The sequence below is a fragment of the Protopterus annectens genome, chromosome 6.part0 (assembly GCF_019279795.1).
Source record: "Protopterus annectens isolate FY-2018-M chromosome 6.part0, PAN1.0, whole genome shotgun sequence".
NCBI classification, from domain to species: domain Eukaryota; kingdom Metazoa; phylum Chordata; order Ceratodontiformes; family Protopteridae; genus Protopterus; species Protopterus annectens.
In genome coordinates, this window is record NC_056737.1 from 596,387,062 (window position 1) to 596,414,208 (window position 27,147).

At 37.3% G+C, this 27,147-nt stretch overlaps 1 protein-coding gene across 2 annotated transcripts in view; it reads right to left on the reverse strand.

Annotated features, from left to right (window-relative positions):
- FANCM (FA complementation group M) overlaps window positions 1-27,147 on the reverse strand; it is a 2,552,324-nt gene that overhangs the window by 1,469,210 nt on the left and 1,055,967 nt on the right. For both annotated transcript variants that reach the window (XM_044074265.1, XM_044074264.1), the window contains exon 7: window positions 18,922-19,053. In XM_044074265.1, coding sequence (XP_043930200.1) covers window positions 18,922-19,053 — 132 coding nt within the window. The remainder of the gene's footprint in view (window positions 1-18,921; window positions 19,054-27,147) is intronic.

Genomic DNA, 27,147 nt, shown 5'->3' on the forward strand with positions numbered 1-27,147 from the left:
ATTTTCCTTTAATAAAGCTGCTTTAATTGTTGCTCCTTCACACATATTTTTACTATAAATGTTGTGTCCTCAGAAAATAGAAGACCATGTTCTTTGTTTCAAAGGGTTGCTTAAGTTAATCTAAATAGTTTAATTTACTTTGGGGTATGCGAACCAGCCTTACAGCTCAGTGAAAGTAGAATAGCAACCTCTCTCCTCCCTGTGTACAGTAGCTTATGCTAGAATAGCACAAACACAGACAGCCATTTGTTAAACAATACAGTTTTGTAACGAAAACAGACTTAGCATGAGCAGTAAACTTCTCCGCCACTGAAACGGCATGAAAACCCACATTCATAGAAAGTACTTCTGGCCAGTGGAGGAGTAAGTTTACCTTTGGGCTGTTTTCAAAACAGACTCCTTACACACGTTTTTAGGGCCATGCATACATGTGTTTGTTCTGATTCACCTTCCTTGTTGTATTAAATTATATTCCTTTTACAATGCAGCACCACTTATTAGAATGAGTTTTAAATGTGTTGTTTTAAACCTTCTTTTAATAAGTAATGAAACAAAATGTATAAATCAATAATGACAACACTACTCATTTCAGAAAATTTCAACCATAAAAGGCCAATCAAACTTCTGTCATTACAATTCACCAATATCACTCAATACACGATCTCTGTAGAAGTAAAATCATCTGAATAATTCCACATTAAAGAAATCTGTAACTAATAAAGAGGTTGCTACTGCCAAACAACTTTACATCTCATGTTTCATGTACAAATTCAGTGCCTGTTGCCCTTAAAGAATGTATCGCCTATGTTATTCTTCTTTCGGCTTTTCCCGGTTAGGGGTTGCCACAGCGGAACTCCGGTCCGCTAATGATTGGCAGTAGATTTTTATGGTGCCGAGGTGCCAGCCCGATGTCCAACTTTCAAGAAAGGCACGCCCATTCACACGTGTCTTTCAAACGCCACTCGACCGCAGGGAGGACATGCAGACTCCACACAGAAGGCGCTCCAGCCAAGAATCGAATGGGAGAACCTCTTGTTGTGAGGCGACAATGCTACCAATGCAGAATTTATTGCCTATATTACAATTAAAAAATTGGTAAACTGGTAATATTGCAATAGGAAATGACTAAAAGTGACAAGTTCATAGTTACTAGATATCTCTTACAGAGGAGGACACACACACACACACACACACACACACACACACACACACACACACACACACACACACACACACACACACACGTGTGTAGAACACGTATCCCCCCCCCCCACATGGTGTGGGACTAGAACCCACAGCCTTATGCACCAAAGGCAATTATGCTACTAGCACTGCTTTCAAATTCTACAACACAGTGTGCCATTTGATAAACAAAACAGTTAGCTGCACACTGAAAACAGACTTCGCATGAGCAGCAAAAAACTTTCTTCCTTTGAAGCTCACAATACCATGAAAATGAACTGAAACTCATGATACTTTAAAATGCACTATAACTCTCAATTCCCGGAAAATGTACTGAAATTCAAACTGATTTCTGTCAGCAGTGTGGTAGCTGGTGTAGAGCAGTGGCTCACAAACCTTTATGGACTGAGACCCACTTTTGAAAATGGTAATTTTTCACGACCCACTACTCGCTTCGGCATGTGTACATGTGAAGCACTCATGGTCCTCCTTAAAAAAGACACCGCCACCATGGAGTGCTTTTTCGAGATTTAAAGGGGCTATGTAAACTATTTATACTTGAATTATTAGCAAAGCCGGATCATAGTCAAATGAGACCCTAGGCACGGTAATAGATTGGGCCCCCCCAAGCAGCCTCTCTTGCAGCAGCCCCCCCTCCTCAGCCATACCAGTGCTCCATTACTTGGCTAATTTTCCCTAGTCACCATAAACACTGTTCAAACCTATCAGTGTGTATACTGTTACTTATCTACTTCTACAACCACTAGATATTGAAATCAAATAGACAAACACAGATAGCCATTTGCTAGAGAGTACAGTCTCACTAAGAAAATAGACTTATAGCATGAGCAGTAAACTTCTTTGCCATTGAAACTCAACATTCATTGAAACAGCATTACAACTTACATTCAAATAAAATGCATGCGGCCAGTAAAGAATTAGGTTTACCTTTGGGCTATTTTAAAACTATAGGTTCATTAAACACATTTTTATGGCCATGCATACACATGTGTTCTTTGACTCACCTTCCTGATTGTATTACATTATATTCCTTGTATAAGGCACCACTTGTTGTTAGTGTGTGTTTTAAAGTTGTAGTTTTGAATATTTTTCCAGTAAGCAATGAAACAAACACACTCAGAAATGCAGACCCACTATCTCCCCTTTCAAATGCACTGAATAATCGGCAACTAGGGCATTAAATGCCATGCCTCCATACCTCTCAACCTCTTAATACAAGAAAGCTGGACAAAGCCTAAAATAGTGTTGTGGGGCAAAGGTCCCAAAAGAGAGACAGATTATAAATATTGCTCTTATAGACTTAGAAAGTTGCTAGAATAACAGCATCTATCTTAGCAGGCATTTTCTGAAGGAAATGAAGACTGAAACTCAAATGTATACCATTTAATTATTTCAATTCTCAGTGATTTGCCAGAAGACCACACATTTTATGAGGAATAGCCAAACTATGGGTCAAAAATCGGGGCAACTGAAAGGTATGCATACCTCTCAACCTCTTAGTGCAAAACATCTGCACAAAGTCTAAAATAATGTGGATGCAATGGCTGAAAAAAATAGGGACAGTTTGAAGTAGTGCTCGTTTTAACTTAGAAAGTTCCTAGAACAGGATCTGTATTAGCATGTATTTTGTGAAAGATGTGAAATTTAAAACTCATATATATGTCATTATTTAGTGACTTCAGTCCTCCCTGATTTGCCAGAAAACCACAAATTTTATGAGAAACAGAAACTATAATGCTAAATCTGGACACTTGAGAGGTATGTTAAACATACACACACACATACCTACTCTCGCACATAGCAACACACACATATGCCTTCTCTTTCATACAGCAACTAACGACTTGTTTAAATTCCATACACTACTACTCTACTCGGTCATACAACACACAGACACACACTTTTCTCTCTCTCATACAGAAACAAGAGGAACCACTATTTTAAGTTATACACAAGCACAGCTACCTTCTCTCTGTTCTCACACAGCAGGCTGGCATTTCAAACTCATGACTTCTTGGTATTGTAGCAACATAATCAACCCAGTCTGGTCTCACTGCAGCACTTCTATGACATTTAATACCAAGGGAGTTAAGATTTTATATCCATTGTTGAACTGCGCTATTTAATTAATTTTAATAACTGAAAGGTATGAAGGCAAAGCACTTAATGTTCCATGTACACATTGCATTTTGTTCAGTTTGTAAAGCAGACAGTGAAATTGTGAATTAAAAATGTTCCATCAGTAAGGCCACTGGAAATGTGTTGAAGAACATCATAGGCAAAAAAAAAAATAGACACATCAGACTTTCCACTTTTGTTGCATCACACAATTAACAGTGTAACATTTCACTCAGTTAGTGTTGAACTCCTGATGCTGCAAACAGCTGTCTTGTATTTTGGAATTAGATTGGAATGCTACATAACAGAGGTACCAAAAAGCATTACTGCCGCTGTTTTTAAAAGGACATTATGTCTGAACTATTCAAAATATATTTAAACGTGCTTTGTGGGATATATCTATTTCAACGGAAGTACATTCATTCAGTTTGTACAACAAAATTATACAAAGACGTCTTAGTGGCATATGACCCAAATTATGTAAAATTTCCTTGTTACGTTTTAGTGAAATAGTTGATAAAAAGCTCAAATAACTTGATCATGGACCCAGAACTCAGCAAAACATTCTTGTAAATGCCATAAAACTGCGAATACTATTAGCTGACTTTTGTAAAATGTGCTAAAAGTACTTTTTTTTTCAAAATACAGGCTAAAGGCTCCATAAGGCACTACATGAGGCTTATTGTATGAGGCATGGTTTTATCTATTAAAAAGTGATTCGACATTATAAAAATTCTTCAGCTTACAGTAGTTGCCTGCAGCAGAACTTCTAACTAAATACACGTACGACATGTATCAGTAAGGTATACAAAGTTGAGAACAGACGCATTTAAAAATGAACTCAATAAAAAAGGACAGCTGGAAGTATCGGATAAAGTACTCAATCAAGTTATTTTAAAATAAACCTACGAACTTCACACAACACTTCTACAAAGTTTAACAATGCTTAACTGGAATCACCGCATTTTCATCCAAAACAAAGGACTAACTTTGCAGAAGTGTTGTGCGAAATTCGTGGTTTTAATTTAAAATAACTCGACTGAATACTTTATCCGATACTTAAAGGTATCCTGTTGTTACTGGATTTGTCTGGTGTGCTTCGGGACACATTTAAAAATGCACTATATGCAAAATTTTATAAATCTATATGCATCACAGATAAGAAAGCAATTTTGCTACGGACAGACTTTCAGCATGTCAGCAGCACACGTATATACACATCGACTCACTCACAAAGCAACACACGCATACACACACCTACTCTCTTGCACAGCAACACATATACCTTCTCTTTCAGAGCAACGAACTGCTAATTTAAATTCCATACACACACACACACACACACACACCTACTCACAGAGTAACACACACATGTGCTTTACCTCTCATACAAACAGAACAGCTAATTTAAATTCCATGCACATATATACACACACACACACACACACACACACACACACACTTTCGCGTTCTTACAGAAATGAATGGTTTAAATTACACACAGACACATGGCGCACACACACTTACCTTCTTTCTAAACCAAATGGCCACATGCAGACACAAAGACTTAGTTCATTTCTTAAAGGAACTGCTGGCTTAAATTAAGCGCAGGACTGAAGAATATATTTAGATCCATGTCAGTGTCATGACGCATGCATGTTCATGTTCCTCCTTAAAGTAGAAGACTCCCATACCGCCAGATAAAGATTTTTTTTTTAAAATCTTGTGACCAACCTGCAGGTGGCGGGGCACTTACCCCCCCCCCCCATGGGTCAGGTTTCCTGTTTCACTTGAACAGGGCACCAAGAAGAGTGCAAACTTTAATTAAAAATAAATATATAAATAAAATAAAAATTGCGATCTTTATGATGCCAGCCTGTACAGCGTCTTAGGCGGTTGCCTAGTTCACCTATGCCTAATGTCGGCCATGGTTGGAGGTATTGAAGAGTGGGTTTCGGTAGTACCACGTTATCCCCTTGTCACACTCAAAGTTTAGAGTAATTGTTTTCACCACCACGAAGTACAAAAAACAAAATTAAACTTCAAAAACAACAATAAACCGTGCTTAATAGCTACAATCCAATTTATAATGAAGCGCTTTTCGTCCAACAGAATTACTTGAACTTCATCAGATACAACAGCCACGCAAATAATGGCATTTAAATAATAAACTAAGTCACATGTTATTCTAAGTTACATATTTAAAGGGAAATGCATCAATTACTGTAAAAATTCTTTGACTCATGATTGACTAAAATCATTTATAAAATCCTTTTATAAACCAGGTGAATTAAAGCCTGACCTAAAATTTTTAACCTATGTATATAAATTATATATATATATATATATATATATATATATATATATATATATATATATACACACACACACACAAATAATTCATAATTAATACCATTATAAAAATCAGAAATGTTAAAAATAAAATTAAAATTATTATGGTCAATAACCAGCAGCCAAAATTAACTAATGTCTTATATACAGGTAGATGTATTCATCTAAGTAAACTCTTGAGTTTTAATAAGGACATTATTGAACACATATCATTTAATCCAGGATTATTATATGCATATAACTGGACTTGCCATATTAGTTTGTCTTTCTAATTCTGTCTCAAGTGGTCCCCCTCTCAGACTCTTTTCCACTTGATCTAAAATCCAAAATTTAAATTCATGATTTGGATAATCTTGAATATGCTTGGCTAATGAATTTTCTTGTTTTTGTTTATTTCCTGTTCCATTTTGAAATGGTCTGGCACAGACCCAGTGCTAACATTTTTAACTGATATTCATTGTTAATGATACCGAATCATATTAATTAATCAAAAGAATGTGTTACAAGTGCAACACCCCTTTTCAGGTGAACATACATCATTGGGCGAAAAGATTAGAAATTATGTCAGTTAGGAATCAGTCTGCAGAGTGAGTCGTTTACAACGTAGTGGTTGCGATAATATGAAAGTAATGAAGTTATGCTGGAGAGTACATGGATAAAATGTGCAGTGCTGTAGAGTTTGGTTCTAGGAGTAATGAAAGTTGGTGTGACTTGAGAGTAGTTTCTGAGTTAGTATGAGGAGGGTTTTTCAAGAACTGTTAATTGCAAGAGGAGTACATGTGTGGAGCTGGAGAAGTTTGTAGAATCTGGGATCCTAGCAGTGGGCTATAATTTGTTTTATGGGTAGCCATCTGGATTTTTTCTTGGGTGTTGCTCACACAGAAGTGAGTTTGTAATGAATCTGTAGATGCTGTTAGACAGTCGGGAGTGTGGCAATGTCTTCTTAGAGGCAGAAACAAAAACTGGATATCCATATTTAAGATGAGAAAGGAGGGCTCTTTTCCTAATGGCTGCAAGCTAGAAAAATGGAGATCTTTTTGGCCCAAAGGAGGAATGAGTTTAATTAAGCTCTCACTTTGTCTATGTGTAAGTTTAAGTTTAGTGACTGATCAAGCCATAATGCTAGGTATCTAAAGGTAGGAACCGTCTCTATGGAATGGTTGTGTTAGTCAAAGATAGTCAGTCAGATGCTTGGTGAATTTTCTCTGCAGCTCCAAAAAGCATAGTTTTAGTCATGGTGGGCTTCAGAAGTAGTTCATGGTTTATGAGCCATTGGTGGAGCTCATATAAGTCTGTCTGGAGTTAATACAGATGGTGGCATTAGAGTGACCTGCTCAGTAAATGACCATGTCATCAGCATAGGGATAACCAGGAGATGGGGAAGACCCAAGGAAATCTGTTAATGAATATGAAGAGGAGGGGGCAAGAATGGATCCATATAGTACACCTTTGGTAACAGATGCAGATTCTGTTTGGGAGGATCCTGTTTTAACTCTGAAGCATCTATTAGTGAGGACGTTTTTAAACTAAGGAGTGGTGTGTAGACTGGTACCATTTTCAATTATTTTGTTTTGGAGAAGACAGTAGTAAATGAGGTCAAATGCCTTTGTCAGATTTATAAATAGAGCACCTGTAAGGAGGCCACTATCAGAGTTTTGCAGGATGCATGTGGGTCTGTATGTATTCCTAATAACTCTGGAAGAAAATAGAGGTGGTAAAATATTAATAGGTTTAACTTTATTGCGCAATACAGGGATAATACGTAGTGAATCAGGAGGTCAGTAGGACAGGAATGGGCAAAGAAGTTGACTGCTTAATGGTCTAGGAAAGAAAGTTAGAAGGGGAAATGACAGAATTATGGAAAGATTCATGACAGAATATTACGAAAAATGGATAAAAAGTGAATGGTGTTCAAAAAAAATATTAGCAAGAATGTGTAACTGAAGAAAAAATTTTAAAACAAACAGAACAAAGTAAACAGTTATTTTAATGGATATGAAAAAAATGCAGACTTTTTTTGTTATAAAAGGAGAATGAGGTATAGAAAAGAAATAAATGAAGGCATTAGTAAATAAAGATATTTTAAGAGGGGAAAGGTGGGTAGGGTTATGCTTTTGTTAGGGCAACTGGTCAAGAAAGAAGAAAATGTGATGAACTGTTTGAATAAAGTACAGTTGTATAAAATCTTACCATAACAGTAGATGTCCTTTTCTTCAGTGTTGCAGTAGTCGGAATGTCTGGGATTCCCTGCATCGGGCAGCCTGATGCCCTGACAGTATACAAAAGACTACTGCTGCTTTAAGGTACGCCGTATGTCACACGTATGGCTCCTCGTGTAGTGTAGGGCATATAAAGGGGACATCCGGATGTACCATCCTCAGAACTGATAGACCCAGTAGGAAAGCTAGTCCAAGGAAAACCAAGAGGTAACAGTACATTCAGGAGGGAAATGGACCACGGGGAAGAGTGAGGAAGTGAATACTGTGACGTTGAAGGAAAGAACATCTACTGTTATGTTAAAATTTTACACAACTGTACTATGTTCTTTCATTCATATGTTGCAGTATTTGTAAATTCTGGGAGAGTGCCAAAGCTCAAGAAGAAACTTGGAGGAAGGTGGACTAGCAGAGCCCTCTAGAAAGCCACGAAGGATGGTCCTAGTAAAACCATCTCTAACTTTGGAGTTTCCATTCAACTGGTAATGCTTGGTAAGCCTCAAAAATAGGGTTAGCATCCATATCCTTGAAAAAGCACCAGAAGAAGCTACAGCTCTAGTAGAATGAGCCTTCACAGAATAAGAAAGGCTCTTACCATGAAAAGTATAACAAAAAGAAATAGCCCTTGAGTCCAAGAATTAATAGTTTGCTTGGATATAGCCAATCCTAGGAACCTAGGATGAAAACAACCAACCTACCAACCAACTGATCAGATTTTTTAATAGACTTAGTCTTATCCAAATAAAATCTAAGTTGTCTATGTACATCTAAAGTATGCAGCACCAAAGTATGCAGCACCCTGTCAATGGCAGATTGCATAAGGGGGGGGGGGGGGAGTAGGTAAATGAGCAGACTGATTAAGTGACAACTCATTAACCACCCTGGGCATAAAAGAAGGATTAGCAAGCAAGGAGACCCTGCCCTTATGAAACATCAAAAAAGGAGGAATTTGGAAGACAATCCATAAGGGCTTGAAGCTCAGACACCCACCTGGCAGAAGTAAGGACCAACAAAAGCAGTCTTCCAAGAGCAATGTTGCAAAGAAACTGAAGCAGCAAGCTCAAAAGGAGCCGGAGTCAATTTATCTAAAACAAAATTAAGATCCTTGGGAGGAGGAACAGGCTTCCTGGGAGGCCTAATATGAAGGCATCTTTAAGGAATTGTTTAGCTTCAAATCTAGAAGCTAAAGGAGGAGATAAAGGCAGACAAGCAGACATATCTGATAAGTGGGCCTTATCAGAAGAATAGGCCAAACCAGCATTCAGCAATATACACAAGTAAGAAAGAACCAAAAGAATTTCCACAGTAAGTGGATTCAGGTTACGAGACAGACACCAAACAGGAAACTTCTTCCATTTGGATAAGTAGGATTTCCTAGTATTGGGTTTCCTGGCCTTCGAAAAGACCCTAAGCAAGTCCTCTGAAAAAAGGTGTCTATGTGAAATCAAAATCCTATCACCCACAGTGTCAGCTGAAGAGTGGACAGGTGGGGGTGGATGAGAGATCCCTTCCCTTGTGTGAATAGGTCCACTCTGTGAGGCAACTTGTGATGACTGCCCTTGGCTAAATGCAGAAACAGAAGGAACCAATGCTATCTCGGCCAAAAGAGAGTCACCAACATGATTTTGGAAGCATCCTCTTGAATTTTGAACAGGAGTTTGGAATGAGAGGAAGGGGAGAGAATGCATAAAGAAACATCCCCTTCCAAGAAAAAGACAGGAGGTCCACCTTCCACACCAGACGAACTGGGACACTGGCACAAAACAGGGGAAGTTGTCTGTTCAGAGGGAAGGCAAATAGATCTACTTGAGGAGTACCCCACTGGTGGACAATGTCCAGAAAAACATCCTTGTGAAGCATCCATTCATGGGATTGAGTTAATGACCTGCTCAGTGTGTCTGCCACAATGTTTTTACTTCAGGAAATGTAAACTGCCTGAAGAGTCACTTGATACTAGACAACAAGATTGCATACCAGGAGTGCCAACCGGCAAAGAAGGTAAGAATTTGTTCCCCCCATTTGTTTATGTATCGTATTCTGTGTTATTGTCTGTAAATACTTCAACAGGTCCTGGGGAAAAAAGAGGATGAAAAGCTTGAAGAGGCAGTAGAAGAGCTCTCATCTCTGACACTGATGTGCTCCCTTCTGCTGAAAAGGTGACCACACCCCCTGTGATTTTAGGGATCCAAAAACAGCTCCCCTTTCCCACGTCTAAAGCATCTGTGAACAGTTCCTGAGAGGGAAGAGGGGGATGAAAAGGGAGTCCTGAATTTAGAGAATTGCGGGATCCACCAGTGAAGTTCCTTTTTGACAGGAAGAAGAGGAACTACAAAGTCTAGATGGTGTGCAATTTGAAGCCAAACTGACTTCAGAAACCACTGAAACAGCTTGTGAAACTTTCTCATCTGGAGTTTGGACAGAGGGAGCATAAGAATGGTGGATGTAATGAAACCCAGAGCTCACAGAAAAGTACAGTTGTGTACCCTTACCATAAATGCAGATGTTCGAGTGTATTCACTGTTGCAGTCATTACATTTGGGTAATCTGCTGGCAGGTTGCCCTCAGTCAGCCTGAATAACTAAGTCTTGGGTCCTGCGTCGGTTGCTGTCTCTTCTTCTATGTTGTCAGGTGGTCAGGGGTATAAAACATGCAGCCAATGCCATTTTATTCAGTTTTTCTTGCCCCAGATGTCAGGTGCCCCCCATATGGGGAGCAAATATAAACAGTAAATATATATAAATGCACTTTTAGAAACAAACTTTACCTTCAACTCAAAGCAAATACACCACAAAGGCTTTTGTGTATAGTGAAGGAAAGTAAAGGTATAGAAAGGGGGATGGCGGGTGGGTAACCCGGACTGCAACAGTGAATACACTCGAACATCTACATTTATGTTAAGTGTACACAACTGTACTATGTTCTTCATGTTTCACTGCTACAGTCACTACATTTGGGTAGAATCCCAAAGCTATCGATGGGAGGATGGAGCTAAACAGCATCAGGAGCGGCCATAAGGCCCTGCAGAACTGCAGTGGCGAAGCCTGCCCTGGATTTGGAGAAGAGAGGCAAATGATAATGCTTTGTGAAGGTATGAACAGAGCTCCAAGTAGCAACTTCTAGAATGTCTTTGGTTGAAACTCCTCTGAGAAAAGCTGCTGAAGTAGAGGCACACCTGGTGGAATGTGATCTGATCCCCTTGGGCACAGGTTTACCATGTTGCAAGTAGCAGAAATGAATGCAGTGGCTTATCCACTCAGAAATAGTCTGCTTTGATATAGCCTTCCTCTCTGATCCTGCAGCAAATGCTACCAGTAGTTGCTCAGACTTTCTTAGAGATTTGCTCCTGTTTAAGTAGAATCACATCCAATGAATGCAGAATCTGTTCCCCCTTGTTCTGCGGATTTGGATAAAAAGTTGGCAGGTGGATGGGTCTTGTTAAGAGCCACACTGGATACCACCTTAGGCATAAAAGAAGGATTGGTCCTGAGGGACACCCTGTCCGGGTAAAATATAATAAAAGGCTCCACTGCCATGAGAGCCTGTAGTTCTGAAACCCTTCGTGCTGAAGTGACTGCCAAGAGAAAAGCTGTTTTCCAGGATAGAAATTTTATATCTGCAGTAGCTGCTGGCTCAAAAGGAGGCACAGTGAGTTTCTCCAGCACAAAATTGAGGTGTCATACAGGAGTTTGTGATCTTCTGGGAGGCCTTAAATTTTTGGCCCCTTTAAGATACTGTTTAAGCAGATGATGAGAAAAGAGGGGAGGCTCTGTGTTGTAATGAGCCGAGATGGCACAGGCATGGATTTTCATTAAAGAAAAAGACAGGCCCTTGTCAAGCATCTCAGTCAAATATTGCAAAATCTGAGGAATATTGGGCTTTGCTGTGTCTGTTCCTTGTGCTTGGTTCCAAGCACAGAATCTCTTCCATTTATCAGCATAAGATTTTCTAGTACTAGGCCTTCTGGCTTCCAAAATGACATCCATCACAGATTTACTGAGAGGTGTTGTTTGAATAATTAGTTGATCAGCCATGCTGCAAGATTCAGAGTTTGGAGCTGAGTGTGCAGAATTTGACAGTTCTGCTGAGACAGTAGATGAGGTATTTGAGGCGAGTACCATGGAGGAAGCTGAGACATATTCCTTAGAAGTGCGTACCAGTGCTGGTGAGGCCAGTACAGAGCAACTAGGATCATTTTTGGTTTTTCCTGTCTGACTTTTAGTAAGACCTTGGAGAGTAGAGGTAGAGGGGGAAAGGCATTGACTGATAGGTTTTTCCAGCTGAAGGATAGGGCATCCACCTTCCATGCTTTTATTTGTGATGAGTTCTTGTGCAGAATTTGTCCAACTGATAATTTTGGGGAGAGGCAAATAGATCTATGTCTGGGCTCCCCCATTTCTGTGCTAACATGCTGAAGATTTGTGGATCCAGTTTCCATTCGTGCGGGTCCATAAGATTTCTGCTTAGGTCGTCTGCCAGAGTATTTTGCTTTCCTGGCAGGAAATTAGCTTGAAGATGTATTTGGTAAGTCAAGGCTGTCTTCCACAAGGCCATGGCTAGTCTGCAAAGGGGGTAGGAGTGGGTACCCACCTGCTTGTTTATGTACCACATAACTGTGGTGTTGTCCGTCTTTATCAGTAGTTGTCCTGGATGAAGTAAGTCCTTGAAGGCTGTCAGAGCATTCTGTACAACTAGCATCTCTTTCTGGTTGATATGCAGATGCATTTGGTTTGGGCTCAATTTGCCCTGAATGCATCTCCCTACCAGGTGGGGCCCCCAAGCATAGACTGATGCGTTTGTAGTTAGGGTTTGGGTGGCAGGAGGTAGAGTGAATGACAGTCCCTTGTTTTGGTGACATGTCTCTGCCCACCAAAGAAACTCCTGTTGCAGGCAGGGAATGAGAGGAATCAAGGTTTCCAGACTTTGACAATGTTGACTCCATAAACTTTTTAGGTACCTCTGAAGTTTCCTCATATGCAGTCTCGCATATGGAATTAGTAGAACGCAGGATGCCATGAACCCCAAAGCCTGCAGAATCTGTCTTGCAGATAACTGGGTTTTTGTTGCCATTTGTTTGAAGTACGTTATCAGTTGCCTTTGTTTGTCTGGCGTGAGATAAACCATCTAGGCAGTTGTATTTAAGCTTGCACCCAGGAATGTAATTTTTTGAGAGGGTACCAGTTGTGATTTATTTTCATTTATGGTGTTCCCTAGGCATACTAGAAGCCTTTTTACAAACGCCAGATGTTGAAGAAGAGTGTCCTTGGCCTCTGCTTGAATGAGACAGTCGTCCAGATAAGGATAAATTTGAATGCTTCTTTGCCTGCAGAATGCAATTACTGGTGCCAGGTATTTTGTAAAGACCCTGGGCACAGCAGATAAGCCAAAGGGCAGTGCAAAGAATTGGTAATGCAAAAAACCTGCTTTGAAGCGAAGGTATCTTCTGCATGATTCCCTTATTGGGATATGCAGGTATGCCTCCTTTAAGTCTAGAGTTACTAACCAAGCATTCCTGCCTAGCATAGACAGTAGCTATTGTAAAGTCAGCATTTTGAATTTTGGAATGTCCAGGAACGTGTTTAAAATCGCTAAGTCGAGAACTGGACGCAATGAATTGTCTTTTCTGAGTACCAGGAAAAGTCTTGAATAATAACTTTGTCCTTTTTCCTTTTCTGGTACGGGTTCCATATCCATGAGGGACATGACTTGTTTCTGGGCCTCTGCCCACTGGTTTTGTGGCAGATCTGGCCATCCGTTTGGAAATTAAATCTGTATACCTGGGATACTATGTTTAATACCCACTAGTCCTGGGTAATTAACTGCCAATTGGCTGGATGTCGGGCTGTCCGATAGGGATTTCAAGAGGTTACAAATACTGTGACACATGAATGGAAGGACATCAAGTATGTTAATAAAATATGTAGAAGGAAAGGTAATGGGCATTGCTTCTCAGTATGCAAACTTAGTTTACAAATCAGTAATTACAGAGTCACTAGAATGGACAGTTAAGGCAATAAGTGAGTAATTAAGGAAGGAGATGAACAGAGAAAATTATTTGAAAATAATAAACTATGTACCAGTTATGGTTAAACAGAATAGCATTCCAGGTAAAGACGGCATTAGGTTATACGTTTTCCAAGGATCTTGTGAATAGAAGTTTTTTTTTTTTTTTTTAAAGCTATGAATGAATAGCTTAGTGAAAGGGTGACTGATAACAGAATAATGGAACCAGCAATTACATTTATATGAGAAAAAGGCATACATAAAATGTAAAGAACTAGTGTCATACTGTTTCATTCAATACAGATTATAAGATATTTACATACATTTTTCAAAGTAGGATAAAGAGTTTCAGGGAGGCTGGGGTGAAGTAGTTTATACAACTCCTGTAGAAAAGTTAGAGAATGGTTGATTCTGGTGAAATGGGTAGTGGATGATGTATTCCTTAAGGACATACTATGCTGGTGGCTTGTGATATTACTAAGGCAAATGGATTTAAATCATGTACATGTTTGGAACACTCAGGTTCTATGGATTCGATTAAAAGATTACTTTTTGTTTGAGGTCAATGTAAAATGGTTTTGGGGATAAGTTACTTATAGGTGGATAATGGGAAGAACTAAGATGATGAACAGGAGTGTTTTGACAGGACTACTTGTTACTGCTTACTTAATAATGTAGTGACAGTAAAGTGTGTTAAGTATATTAAGGAAGATAGGTGGGTAACAAAGAATGGAATACGGACTCAGCGTATTTTAACATATGCAAATGATGTACTTTTAATAGACTGAAACAAATTGTGGGTAATGGAGGTAATTAAGTTTGCTGAAAGGAGAATGACATTTGTAGGATTAAAACTGAATAGGGAGAAGAATGGGAAGATTTGGACTGCAGGCTAGAGACTGCCTTCCCTATCAGGGATTAACACCAGAGTATAGGCAAATAAAAAGGGATAGATCTTGAGTGAAAGACCTGCACTGGTTGAGTTTTTAGCTGAATCAAAAACAGAAGCTGCTGTTAAAAAAGGGATTAGTAGTAGTGCATCTGAAATATTTCAAGATAACCATTGAAATCAATCAGAGGAGGTTAAGAGAAACTGGGGAATAGATTAGCAAATTCAAGAAGAAACAATGTTAGGATATATGTATGCCTCCCAAATAAGTAAAAAAGTCTATAAGATTTAGGATTTTGCTTGGAAATGTTTACATAGGTACTTTTCTACCCCAGAGCAAACTTCAAAGAATTTTTCAAGTAGATGGCAAATATTGGAGGTGTGATTAGGGAAGAAAGAGGTAGCTGGGAGCATGTTTTCAGACTGCAACAAATTAGAAGATTTAAAAAATTCCCTACAGAATACTCTATCAGGAAATACTGGGCAAGCAAAAAAAAAAGCAACTAAAGAAATTATTTTTTTTTTTAGTCTGGATACAGGATCTGAACTGCCTAAACATAGTAATCCCTTGTTAAGTTTAATTCTAGTTGCTGACAAAAAAGCAATTACTAGAAAATGGAAATCAAAGTCTAAACTAATCATATGTGAAGTAGTGAATACTGTCGTCGTCTTCTTCTTTCGGCTTTTCCCGGTTAGGGGTTACCACAGCGGATCATCTGTCCGCTCATGACTGGCAGTGGAGTTTTACCAACCTTCCACAGAAGGCACACACTCACACCTAGGGCCAATTTAGAGTGTCCAATTCACCTACTGCATGTCTTTGGGATGTGGGAGGAAACCGGAGCACCCGGAGGAAACCCACGCGACAGAGATAAACGAACAGGGACTGGGATCATCAGAAAAGTGTAGGAACAAATTACACAAAAAAATAAGGGAAATTGTGGGAACAATACATGCAGAAGAATGTTCTGCAGGAGGAATGAGGTTTAAGAGAAGGCAGGAATTGAACAATTTACATAATGTTGGATTGATTATACTGTATAGAAGAATATATTGTAAATGTGAATTTGTTAATATGGTTTGCTCACTTTTATATAAATGTATGTTTGGCTACGTCACAAGTGATCGTCAAACTTTTTTTTAAACAAAACTGAATAGGGAGAACAGTGAGCAGTTAGGGAATGGAGTGAAGGTGGGAAGGTATTTAGTTCTCAGAAAAAGTCATTAATGTAACAAGTATAATTTTAGGAAACAAAAGTGTTAAGGAGCAGAAGAATAAAATTATACAGAAATGTAACCTTTGTAGGACTTTACAGTTGTGTTTCTAAAACACAATCTACTTATGTAGTACTTTGGGGTACTGAATTATATGACAGGAGTGTATATGCCAAATTAAAAACAGAAAAGGGATTACTTGATACTATTATTTATTTTCTGGGGGGGGGGGACAAATCTGAGACATTCATATATAATAAGGTTAGATAAACTACATCCAGGGATATTCTTAAATTTTTGAATATTTTTTTTGAGAAAATGAACAGAAAAAATGTGTTGGGTGCATTTATACATTAGAAATACGAAGAATACACACAGTTTTAGAAGAAAAATGAGAAGGAAACTAGAAGAAGAAGAATTTATGGAATATTAGAATGAGCACTTAATGTGGAAACTGAAAAGAGAATTTAGAAAAAGAATGGAACATAGGAATATGACTAAGTTTTACTTACAAAATGGATTTGGAAATTTAGACAGAAAAAAGGTATATATGGATGGAGGTATTTTTTTGTGGCACACGATGCCAAATATGGTAGCAGTACACAGCAATACGAACTAAGAAGCAGATGATAAAAATAAATGTCTGCTATGGGATTGTATTGTAGAAGAGGATGCACAGCACATTTTTTTAAATGTAGCCAGTATTATAAAGTACTGAGAGAACGCTTAGGAGTTATACAATGTTGCAGAATAAAAACTAATATGGATACAGAATATTATATGCTGATTGGAAATGAAAGTGGGACAGAGTAGAAAAAGGGAATAAATTGCTGCCTTTTGTATGTTTTTTTCTGACTAGTACATGTCAGGAGGTTTTATATAATAAATAAAATCAGAAAGATGTGATAAAGCCACTGACATTTCAGTAATAACGACAGTTTTGTAGATGAGCAATAAGATGAAATGTGCATTATGTCTAAGACATTTTAGTACTAGCGAAGAGTTTTGTGGATGAACAATAAGGCAACATATAGTTTATTTTCTTGTTTGATATTAATATGCTTAATTAACCCTTTGACAATGCATTTGACAGAAGATGTACATATTTAAACATTTATTCAGTACTTAGCTGTTACTTTAGGCTTTATGTCCGAATTTTATCATTTCTACAGTAAAGAAGAGCCTTACTCTTTTTGATAAAAAGAAGGGGGGATTTTTTTTTTAATAACCTGACCTACCACCAGCTCAGGCTTTTGGGACCTTGGCTTAACATCTCATCTAAAGGAAAGTATGCTCAATAGTGTGCAGCAACCACCTAACCCTTTTATATTGCAATACAGTGTCAGCATTGGGAAATGAATCCAAACACCTGAGGTTACAAAAGAATTAATCTTCTAATCTTCTAGTTCTGCCTGAAACTTTTATTCTCTGTTCTTACCCCTAACAACTCCAACCTCAAAGATGTTAATTTGTACACAGAGTCATTCTAGTCTCCCTAATACAGTGTATACTTTCATCTCCATTGTTTATCACTTGGAAGTTTCACTTGCCTTTGAAAGGATGAAAGGTGCTACTGATTACAAAACTGCACTACTGTTTTTTTTACTATCCAAAGGACTACTTAATTATACTTTAAATGTAATTATTCAAGATTGGGAATGGAGCACCGGCTCAAACCGCCATTACATGACCAGGCTAAGCGGTCCCTCCTTAAGTTCATAAATTAGCCAGTAACAATTTTTTTTTTATAACAATCCAGCCTACTGACGTACTGTATAATAAAATGCGTGCAGCTTACATTTAGTTACATATCACCAACTATGTAATTTACTTAAAAAAAAATTCTGCTATCTCTCACTGTTTCTGCATACCCACTTTGCAGTTTATTCCTTATAGTTTACCAATTTGTTTGCCATACCAGTAAAATAGACTCATCAGAAGTATCCCCTTTTCTGGTAAGATTAGAAGAGTGCAAAACATGCCATCTAATACACTAATAAGCTCATCAGAAAATTAATGGAATGAAAATTAACTAAGAACAACTATAAAACATTAATATTATAAATACTCTAGCTACCTAAATTACTGAAAGGCAAACAATGCAATTGTTAGCAGAATAATCTTTACTACGTGCAAGTTTTCTTAACCAGTATTGTTCAGATGTTGATTTCAGCCATTCTGAGGTCAAGACCTATTTTACAGGAGACCCAAGCAAGTTTTAAAATGTTAAGTACTTCATATTACCTATTTAATACCATTTCAAGTGGAAAGAGGCTAGAATGCAGAAGGATATCAGAAAATGAAATAAAGTTTTGACTCCAGTCAGTAGTAAATGAATAATATTCCATCAGGCAATACTGGTTATTTCAAGACTGTAACAGTGTGTGCCTTTATTTATTTATTTATTTTTTTTGAGGGGCAGGCCTTGTATGTTTCTGTACAGCAAAGCCTATTTTATTTATATGCATGCCTACATTTAAACAAATTATATATACATACATATATATATATATATATATATATATATATATATATATATATATACATATATATATAATAAGGAAGCCGAAAGTACTTTGCTGACATCAAAGGAATACCCAAGGGCTTTAATGTAGTTGGAGGGAGGCTCACTGTGACAGAAACAGAAAACATACGACCTAAGGAACTACACTACAAATACAGTCATCCTTGGTACAAACACCAGAAATAGTCTTTTTTTTTTTAATTAATTCTTGGATAGGAACTCACTGAAAATATTGCCAAAACCATCCATCAGAGAAGAAAACAGAACCAAGACATCTAAAGGCAGGATTTCCCACTTAGTCATGTCCTTTATTGGGCACATGCTTTCTATAATTCTGTTTGCCCTCACATGCTCAGCCTCACATTTTTAACAGCTGTTTTGTACTAAGGTAACAAAAGACAAACCTGTAAATGTACTGAAAAGATTGCTTTCACTTGTCGAAGATAAACTGGAATGTGATAACATGGCCTCTAGCTGCTTGTACAAGTCCATGAAATCCTCACAGCGGCACAGCTCATTTCTTGCTCGAGTCATACCTTTAAAGTTAAGATAAAAGGATTTGCATTAATTTCCGTACTTACAGAAACCAAGAATGTTTTATACATGAATGTTATGACATCTGCAGTCTAAGATCAACTGCACAGTGCAAGCATGTACCTATTTCCCAGGTTTGTTCACAAAAATAACCACTGGCAACAATGCCTGCAATAGAATTCTCCTATTCCATGAAAAAAGGGACCAGGAGACAAAGGGCCAATACAGGGTAGTAGCTGCAGCAATTAACCAACAGCTAAATATAATTCGGATCCACTCACTAAATCTAATAAAAGAACTCAGTTTAACCTAGCACTGTTGAGATTTAGCTAGACTACAAAAGAACTACTAAACTCTCATGTCAGTAGAGAAGTAGAACTTGCACAAAGGTACATTCTGTAGGTAATACACTATTGTACCATCAACAAGAACTGCAAGAATTATTTTACACATGAAAAAAAGACAATGAAAACTTAGATACAAGTATGATCCTGTTGCGCACATTTTCCTTCAAAAAATACCCTTAATGTGCATATTGTTCTTCAGAAAAATATCTTAATAGCATGCATATTTAAAATCCATATAAAAAAAACATGCAACTGTATTGCAATTTTACCTTTCAAGCACACATTTCAAAAAGGAACAAATCCTTCGTCTCCAAAACCTCACAAGTGTAAATTCTATTTTGAAATATATTATTCTATTGCAATCACCCCCAATCTCACAGACTTTTAACAGTTCCCAAGTTACTGAATAGTTTTCAGACATTTGTTTATTTGAATATTCAACCACATCAGGACACCCTTACTCTAAGAAATTCAAGCCCCTATTTCTATGACATGGCCCTTAAGTTTTAGACACAGATGTTTTCCATTTCTGGTTAAAAAGCAAATTTTTCCCATGCCAGACTACAGTAATGACACTGGTTTAAAATGGAAGCTCTGTATTCTGACTAAAGTGAAGCAAGCTCTCGCTGAAACTGCAGCAAAATCACAAGCCTCTAATGAGCTTACAAGACACTACTGTGTGTATTTCAAATTAAAGCACTCTATTTTCCAGTTGCATTAAACAAGTCCTTCAAGTTATAATCAACTTTGTAAAAAATAGTTCAAATGACTCTGTTGCTTTTGTTGTCGTTTATGTTGTTGCAGTTCTCTTGCCTGATAAGAAATAAGAATGCAGTCAGATGATCACCTACACTGCCTTCAAATGTGATAGTACCTCTGCACAAACTAAAAAAAAAAAATGGAATTTAAAGTACAGATATGCGAGGTACTCAATAAAACTAAAAGAAAGTAGTAATTTGGACTGCAACCCATTAAATATATATTTCTTAGTCATTAAAAGCACCAAATCTGGCCATCTTACTAGGCAGTTTACCCCACCTGAGCAAGCCAAAGCTGGCCCCTCAAATTAGTGTGTAATGACAGACTACAATAAGCCTCCTATAAAACCTGGACTATATATATATATCTCAAACCACTTGTCAATAGCATTAACCTACACACTACTGAAAAATCTAATTGTGTATAGAAATGTAAACTTCTAGAATACAGACTGTGTTGTATTGCACGATCCAATAAATACTACAAGGGGACAAATGTAGTGGGGTTAACAGCCCAAATGTTTTCCTCTACTAAATCTGCTGATATGGTGACTGTCTCAAACTACTACTCAATAAAAGAAAAGTAATTCTGGAAACAATCCAATAAATATGGGTTGACTCCTGAGCAATATGGATAAAAAAGAGAGTACCTACAACATCCCCTGTAAAAATGCAGTGCAAACCCTCCCTTGCCTACAAACTTTGTATACAACTTGCAATGCTTGTAAAGGTATCCACATTAAGTCTAAGCTGTTCTTCCCCCAAAAATCCTGAGAACAGACATTTGTGTGACATACAGCAGTTCTAATGAGGTGTGCCTTAAGAGACTTCTCTAAAGAATTACAGTATTTGACATGCCAGTCAACAATACAGTTAATACGCAGTTCTTCAGAATGTGCTGTCTTGCTTTCCTAAATAAGACAATTATGTACAATTCGTTAAAGTGCTTTTTTTTTTTGGGGGGGGGGTTAAGTCTCTTTCATGCATGCAAAGATGGAACCAAAGTATGAATGAAGACAGTTCTTTTATTCTGAAATCTTAGGAAAAAGTGGTTGGGAGACAGGGTCAGGGAAATTAATATTTCAGACATGGGGGAAGGATTTCAACTTCAATGATACTCTTTATATATGGAAAACTGCAAAGGATACCTGCATGAAGGGCTTACAACTCATGGTATCATCCACCAAAAATGTCAGCCTTTAAGAAGATAAAATCTAAATGGCAGTGATCAGCATGCACGAGTCAAGGATCTCACAGCCAATTCAATAAAAACAGTTAATCTGGGGGAATCAATGCAAGGGGTGATATCCTTATTCACTAAGAGCACTGACCCCCAAGTTGACTAAAACAGTAGTAAATGGCACAGTCCCTGCATTTGAGGGGAAGATGTTCCAACTTCATGGAAAAAAAGGGGGTTGATGACAGGAAGAGATGAAATAAAGACAATGATATATAAGCAATCAACAGGAAAATTTCTGAAAACGTCAGTATTGCTGTGGAAATTTTGCAGGAACAGAGTAATCAAGGATCAGGAAGGCTCTCTTCAAAAATATCTTAGTGGGGGGACCAGCATCCTGAAAGAAAGCTGTGGTGGCTGCATTAATCAAAACCGGTAAAGGTCATTTAGGTCACAGACTCATTCTGATTTTAAACCAGAACTACAAAGTTTTATGAGTATATTAGCTAGACTATGGCAAATATGTTACCAAAGCAGATGGGTATGGATCAGTGTGGTTTTATGCAGGGGAGGTAAACATTTAACATTAAAAGAATAACAACGATCCAGAGAGAAGCCGAGTGCAAGAAAACATTGATATTGGTGGTTAGCCTTGTAAAAGACTTTGGCATAGTTAGATGGATTTTATGAATAAGGCAATGACAGCATTTGCATTTCCTGAGTGAATAATAAGGCTACTAGGGAGTACATACAAGTCAAAAATTAAGGTGGAAGGGTTTTCCACTAACAAGCTGTGTTTCAACAGAAAAGCAAGGCAGGAATGTCCACTTCTCTGTTACTTGCTTTATACTTGTAGTCATTAGTAAAGGAAATAAAAGTATTCACACATTCAAGGATACAACTGGTATGGCAATAAAGAAAAAGTGGTTTTATTTGCAGATCATTTTATTTATATATTGTATTCTTTTTGTACTTGAAATACAGAAAATGACAATTTTTTGTGTTGTAGAGCATTTTGAGACAATTTTAAGTCTTTTAATGATATAAAAATAATTGAAGATAAAACAAAATGCCCATACTTATGGGGCAGGATCACATATAGGTACATGGATTAAAAAGGATTCTCTTGTGGCAGCTAAGGATAGGTGGAAAGTGACTAAACTGAATAAAACCTTTAAAATTATAAAACTGGAAGCTCTTGATTACAGATATGATACTTTAGTCCCTTTAGTCATATAAAGATTGGGCAAATTTTTATCAACAAATTAAGTAGTTGTGGCTGGCAATTAAAGAGTTGGAAGAATTTATCTGAAGGACACAATTTTTCCCCCCATAGAACAATTTAGGGTTACTTGATTTAAAGGAGTAAATTTTAGTTACAAAATTAACAAATAACTCCAGCAGAAGGTTATAAATCAAAGTGGAAAAGGGTGATGATGAAATGGGGGGGGGGTCAAGTCATATTAGGATTTTGGATGCAAGACCTTAAGGAGAAGAGTAACAGCTGTACATAATATGATATTCATGAAGTAAAAGAAAGTATTCTAAGAACTAAGCCAATACAGACTAGAGATTTTACCAAGATTTAACCAAAAGGGGTGTCTATAAGCACAGATTCATAAGGAGCTGGAATTTAATGAAGGAAATTAGCAAAGGAACTAAGGTATTGGAAGCAAATAACTCGGGAGAGAAAGGTACTACAGTGGGACAATGATAGGCAAAAGTTTGGACAGCATGTTAAAGACAGCAGCATTCATTATTAGGGATTGATAACGGTATTGAGAAAATATCAATTTTGGTAGACGTTTTTAGTTTAGTCTAGAACAAAAGCTGTTCAAAAAGGGATAATTATTAGGTTGTATAAAACATTGCATGATAAATCTAGGAATCAGTCATAGAAGGTTAGAAGGAAATGGTAAGAGAGAAAAGAAAGGCAGCTTAAAAAGGAACACTGGGAGGAAATTTGGGGGGCTCACAAATATGCTACGTTCAGATGGTTTAGATTTTTGCATGAAATTCTTTTTTTTTTTTTTTTGGATTTGTCCTCAGACAGCAAATGTTGGAGATGTAATGAGTAAAGCAAAGGTAGCGGATACATGTTCATTTGGAATGCAACAAGTTAGCATATTTTTGAAAAACTTCCTACATGGTATTTTCAGAGAAATTTTTGTGAAGAAAATGGCAATAACTAAGGAAATTATTATTCGAGGGTATAGGATCTGAATTGCCTAGACAAGTCAAGGTATTACTAAGTATAAAACTACTGGATGAAAATAAAAGGGATAGGTTCCTGACCCAGAGACTCCCCAGACTCTGGAATAGATTGCCCATACATGTCAAGCAGAGTGCCTCTCTGGCCCTCTTCAAAAGGAACCTTGATGATTGGATGGGAAAAAGGAAATTCACCCAGGGGATCATGTCAGTTGCCCTGCTAGACAGGGGTCCAGGGAAGTAAACAGTGTGGGAAGAAATAGCCAGGGAATTGTTATGGCTAGGCTTGTATAGGCCCGTAGGGCTGATAGCCTAGTACCAACCTATGAACCTATGATAAAAGCATTTGGTAGAAAATTGATATCAAAAGCTATACCAACGTAATGGCAGTTTTGAATTATATAAAGGAAAAAAATGAAAGTAAGATCATTAGAAAAGGAAATGAGCAAATTTCATAGAAATAAATTAACTTGTGATAACAATACATGTGGAATAATGCTCGGGAGGAAGAGTGAGGTTTAAAGGAAGGCAAAATTGATCAATTTATGTAATATCAAAGTGAAAGATTTTTTTAAACACCTTTATTAAAATTATCACTTACGACATAGGCGAACTTAATCATAATCAAGCCATATTAACAAGTTCACATTAACAAACATTATACACATCACGTATATTGTTATATATCATATAATCAAAGCAACATTGTATAAATTGTTCAGTTCCCGCTTTCTCTTAAACCTCGCTCCTCCACCAAAAGATTTTTATGCATGTATTGCTCACACAATTTCCATTTTTTCTATGTAATTTATTCTTAGCCTTTTGTAAAGATCTCACTTTGTTCTTTTACCTTTTTTTCCATATACTTCAGGTATAGTTGGTTTAGACTTTGATTTCCTTTTCTAGTAACTGCTTTGCTGGCAGCCACAATCATTACATCTAATAAGGGCTTACTGTCTAGGCAGTTCAAATCCTGTATCCCCGCTCAAAAAAAAATCAGTTCCTTAGTTATACTCATTTGCTCAGCAAGTGAGCTGGATAGAGTACTTTACTGGGAATTTTTAAAGTCTGCCAACTCATCAAACTTGAGAACATATGCGCCCAGGGACCTCTTTCTTCCCTAATGCACCTCCACCATTTGGTATTTACCCGAGAAAAAATTATATGGAGTCTGCTTGAGGTATAAAAGTATCTGTGAAAATACTTCCAGCAAAAATCCAAAATCTTCCAGATTTTGTTGCATATTTGGGAGCAATACATATGCTCCCCATAGTTTTTTTTTTTTTTTTGTGAACTGCATATCTAATTCTCTCTTCTCAGTCTTTTCTGATGTCGTCTTTTCAATTCCTATAGTTATTGTGGAGTATTTTATATGCCTTACTAATTATCCCTGTTTTAACAGTAATTTCTGTTCTATACTCAATTAAAAATGCAACCAGTGCAGGTCTTTCATTTAGGGTCCCCCAATTTCTTTCTCTTTCTTTATACACGGATATCAATACCTGGTATGGAAAACAATCACTAGCCTGCTTTCCAAATGTCTTCTTGATCTCATTCCATTCCATTTCCTTTCCCTTTCTAATTATTTATTCCCAATACATTGGTTCCTTTGCTAGCTTCCTCCAGCAAATTCCAGCCTTCTCTTGCCTACTCCCTGTACCTTTAGTCATACCTATCGGCAGAATCTCCTTTCTCTACTCCTGTGTTAGCTTAGTTTGTAGCATACTTTCTGCTACTTTATGAATAAAATATTCCACAGGACTGTTATTCTCCTCAAGAATCTGCATCCAAAATCCCATTCATTCCTTACTTCTTGAATTAAATGCCTGCTTCATCATCATCCCTTTCCACTTTGAATTCTAGCTTTATGCCAAAGTTATGTATAACAGCCTTAACTGTGAAGCTCTAAAATATCCCTTCAAATCAGGTAATCTTAAACCTCCTTGTTCTACTGGGAGGATGAACTTAGCCCACTTGACTCTTGCCCTCTTCCCATCCCAAATAAAATCCATCAATACTTTATTACTATCCACAACTTCTCCTCTGGTTGATAAAAATAGGTCTGATCTGTGTATAAAACTAAATAGACTAAAAACATTTTTACTGCTTGTATCCTGCTATCCATATCCAACAAGCAAGAACTTCCAGTTTCTCAGTTTTTATATTATCTTTTATTAATCTCTTCCCACGTAACCTTAGCTGTCATAACAGAATCTCATGTGTGGGTACACAGTTTCTTCATTTTATCATGTCCCTATAAATAAGGGTATGGCTGAACCAATTCATGTGTAAGTACATAGCTTATAGATATAGCATTTGTTTTATCTTCATTAATTTTACGTCACGAAAAAAAAAACCCGGATCAGTCTCAGAATGTCCACAACACTAAGATGTCCTTTTCTGATTCCATGAGGCATAAAATAATATCAAGTGCAAATAAAGCCAACTTTTCTTGAACACCATACAAATTAGATCCTTGAATTTCTGAGTCCCTTATTTTCTTTACTACTGATTTTAAAATATTACACAAACCCCTCTAACTTTAATTTTTGCCTCCAATCCCTCATATATCCTTCTAATTAACCTTATTATTGTATAAGAAAATGCAAATGTTTCCACCACCCTAATCATTAAATCTAGCTTAATCTCAGGAATGATTTCTCTGCATCAAGACCCACTAATAACAGTGGTATTTTCTTACAGTCTGTTTCCCTCTGGATCATCATTGTTATGTTAATGTTGTCTAACGTCCGTCTCCCCTCCACAAAACCACATTGGTCCACATCTATCAGTTCTTTCTAAGTGCATCTCCTGTAGCATTGCTATTTGCATTTCTTAATATAATTAAGTATTCTTTCCTTTTTGTCTATACCTGTGAGACCATTCACATTACAAGATAATATGGAAAGTATTGCCATTATGGTAAGAAGTCATTATTCCCACCTATTACATATGGCAGCTTTTTTAAAGGTCTATTCCCAGCTTTTGTGATACGTGCACCCATTAGTGTTTGGCTGTATATCTTCATATAATAAACTTTAACTCCCTAATAGGAACATTTGTGCCAAACAGACACCTGCTAACAAAGGCCCTAATAAACCTGAAATTGAAGTTAGCCATGCTAAGATGCAAGTTATTGCTTTTGCTTCTACTTACACTAATTGGTGCCTGTTACTTTACTATCGTTATTTCTCCCCAGCTGTGAAAACAATGCAAGTGCTTTCAAAAATCATTAACTTTTAGCCTCAAAGAAATCAGTGTTCCTTTACTGCCCAATTATCAGCTTATCTCCATGGAAATGTAATAGAAAGTAGAAAAAATGTAGTCCTCTGCTGCAGCCTGAAAGACAAGCTGAAACACTTTTTGCTAAAGGAAAACTTTCCATTACATTCAGTGTTCCCATATTTACTTGTTTCCACTTAACATTTATTAGATTAAGCCAAGGGTCTTAATCCAGACATACATCTATGCAAATATAAGAGAAACGATGCTAGCGCTACATAAATCATGATCTGCATAGTTTTATACCCTATCCCCATCTCAACAACCAAAGATTACAATCTATTAACAAACATGCTTTTACGTAGCTTTGCTTCTCTTTTT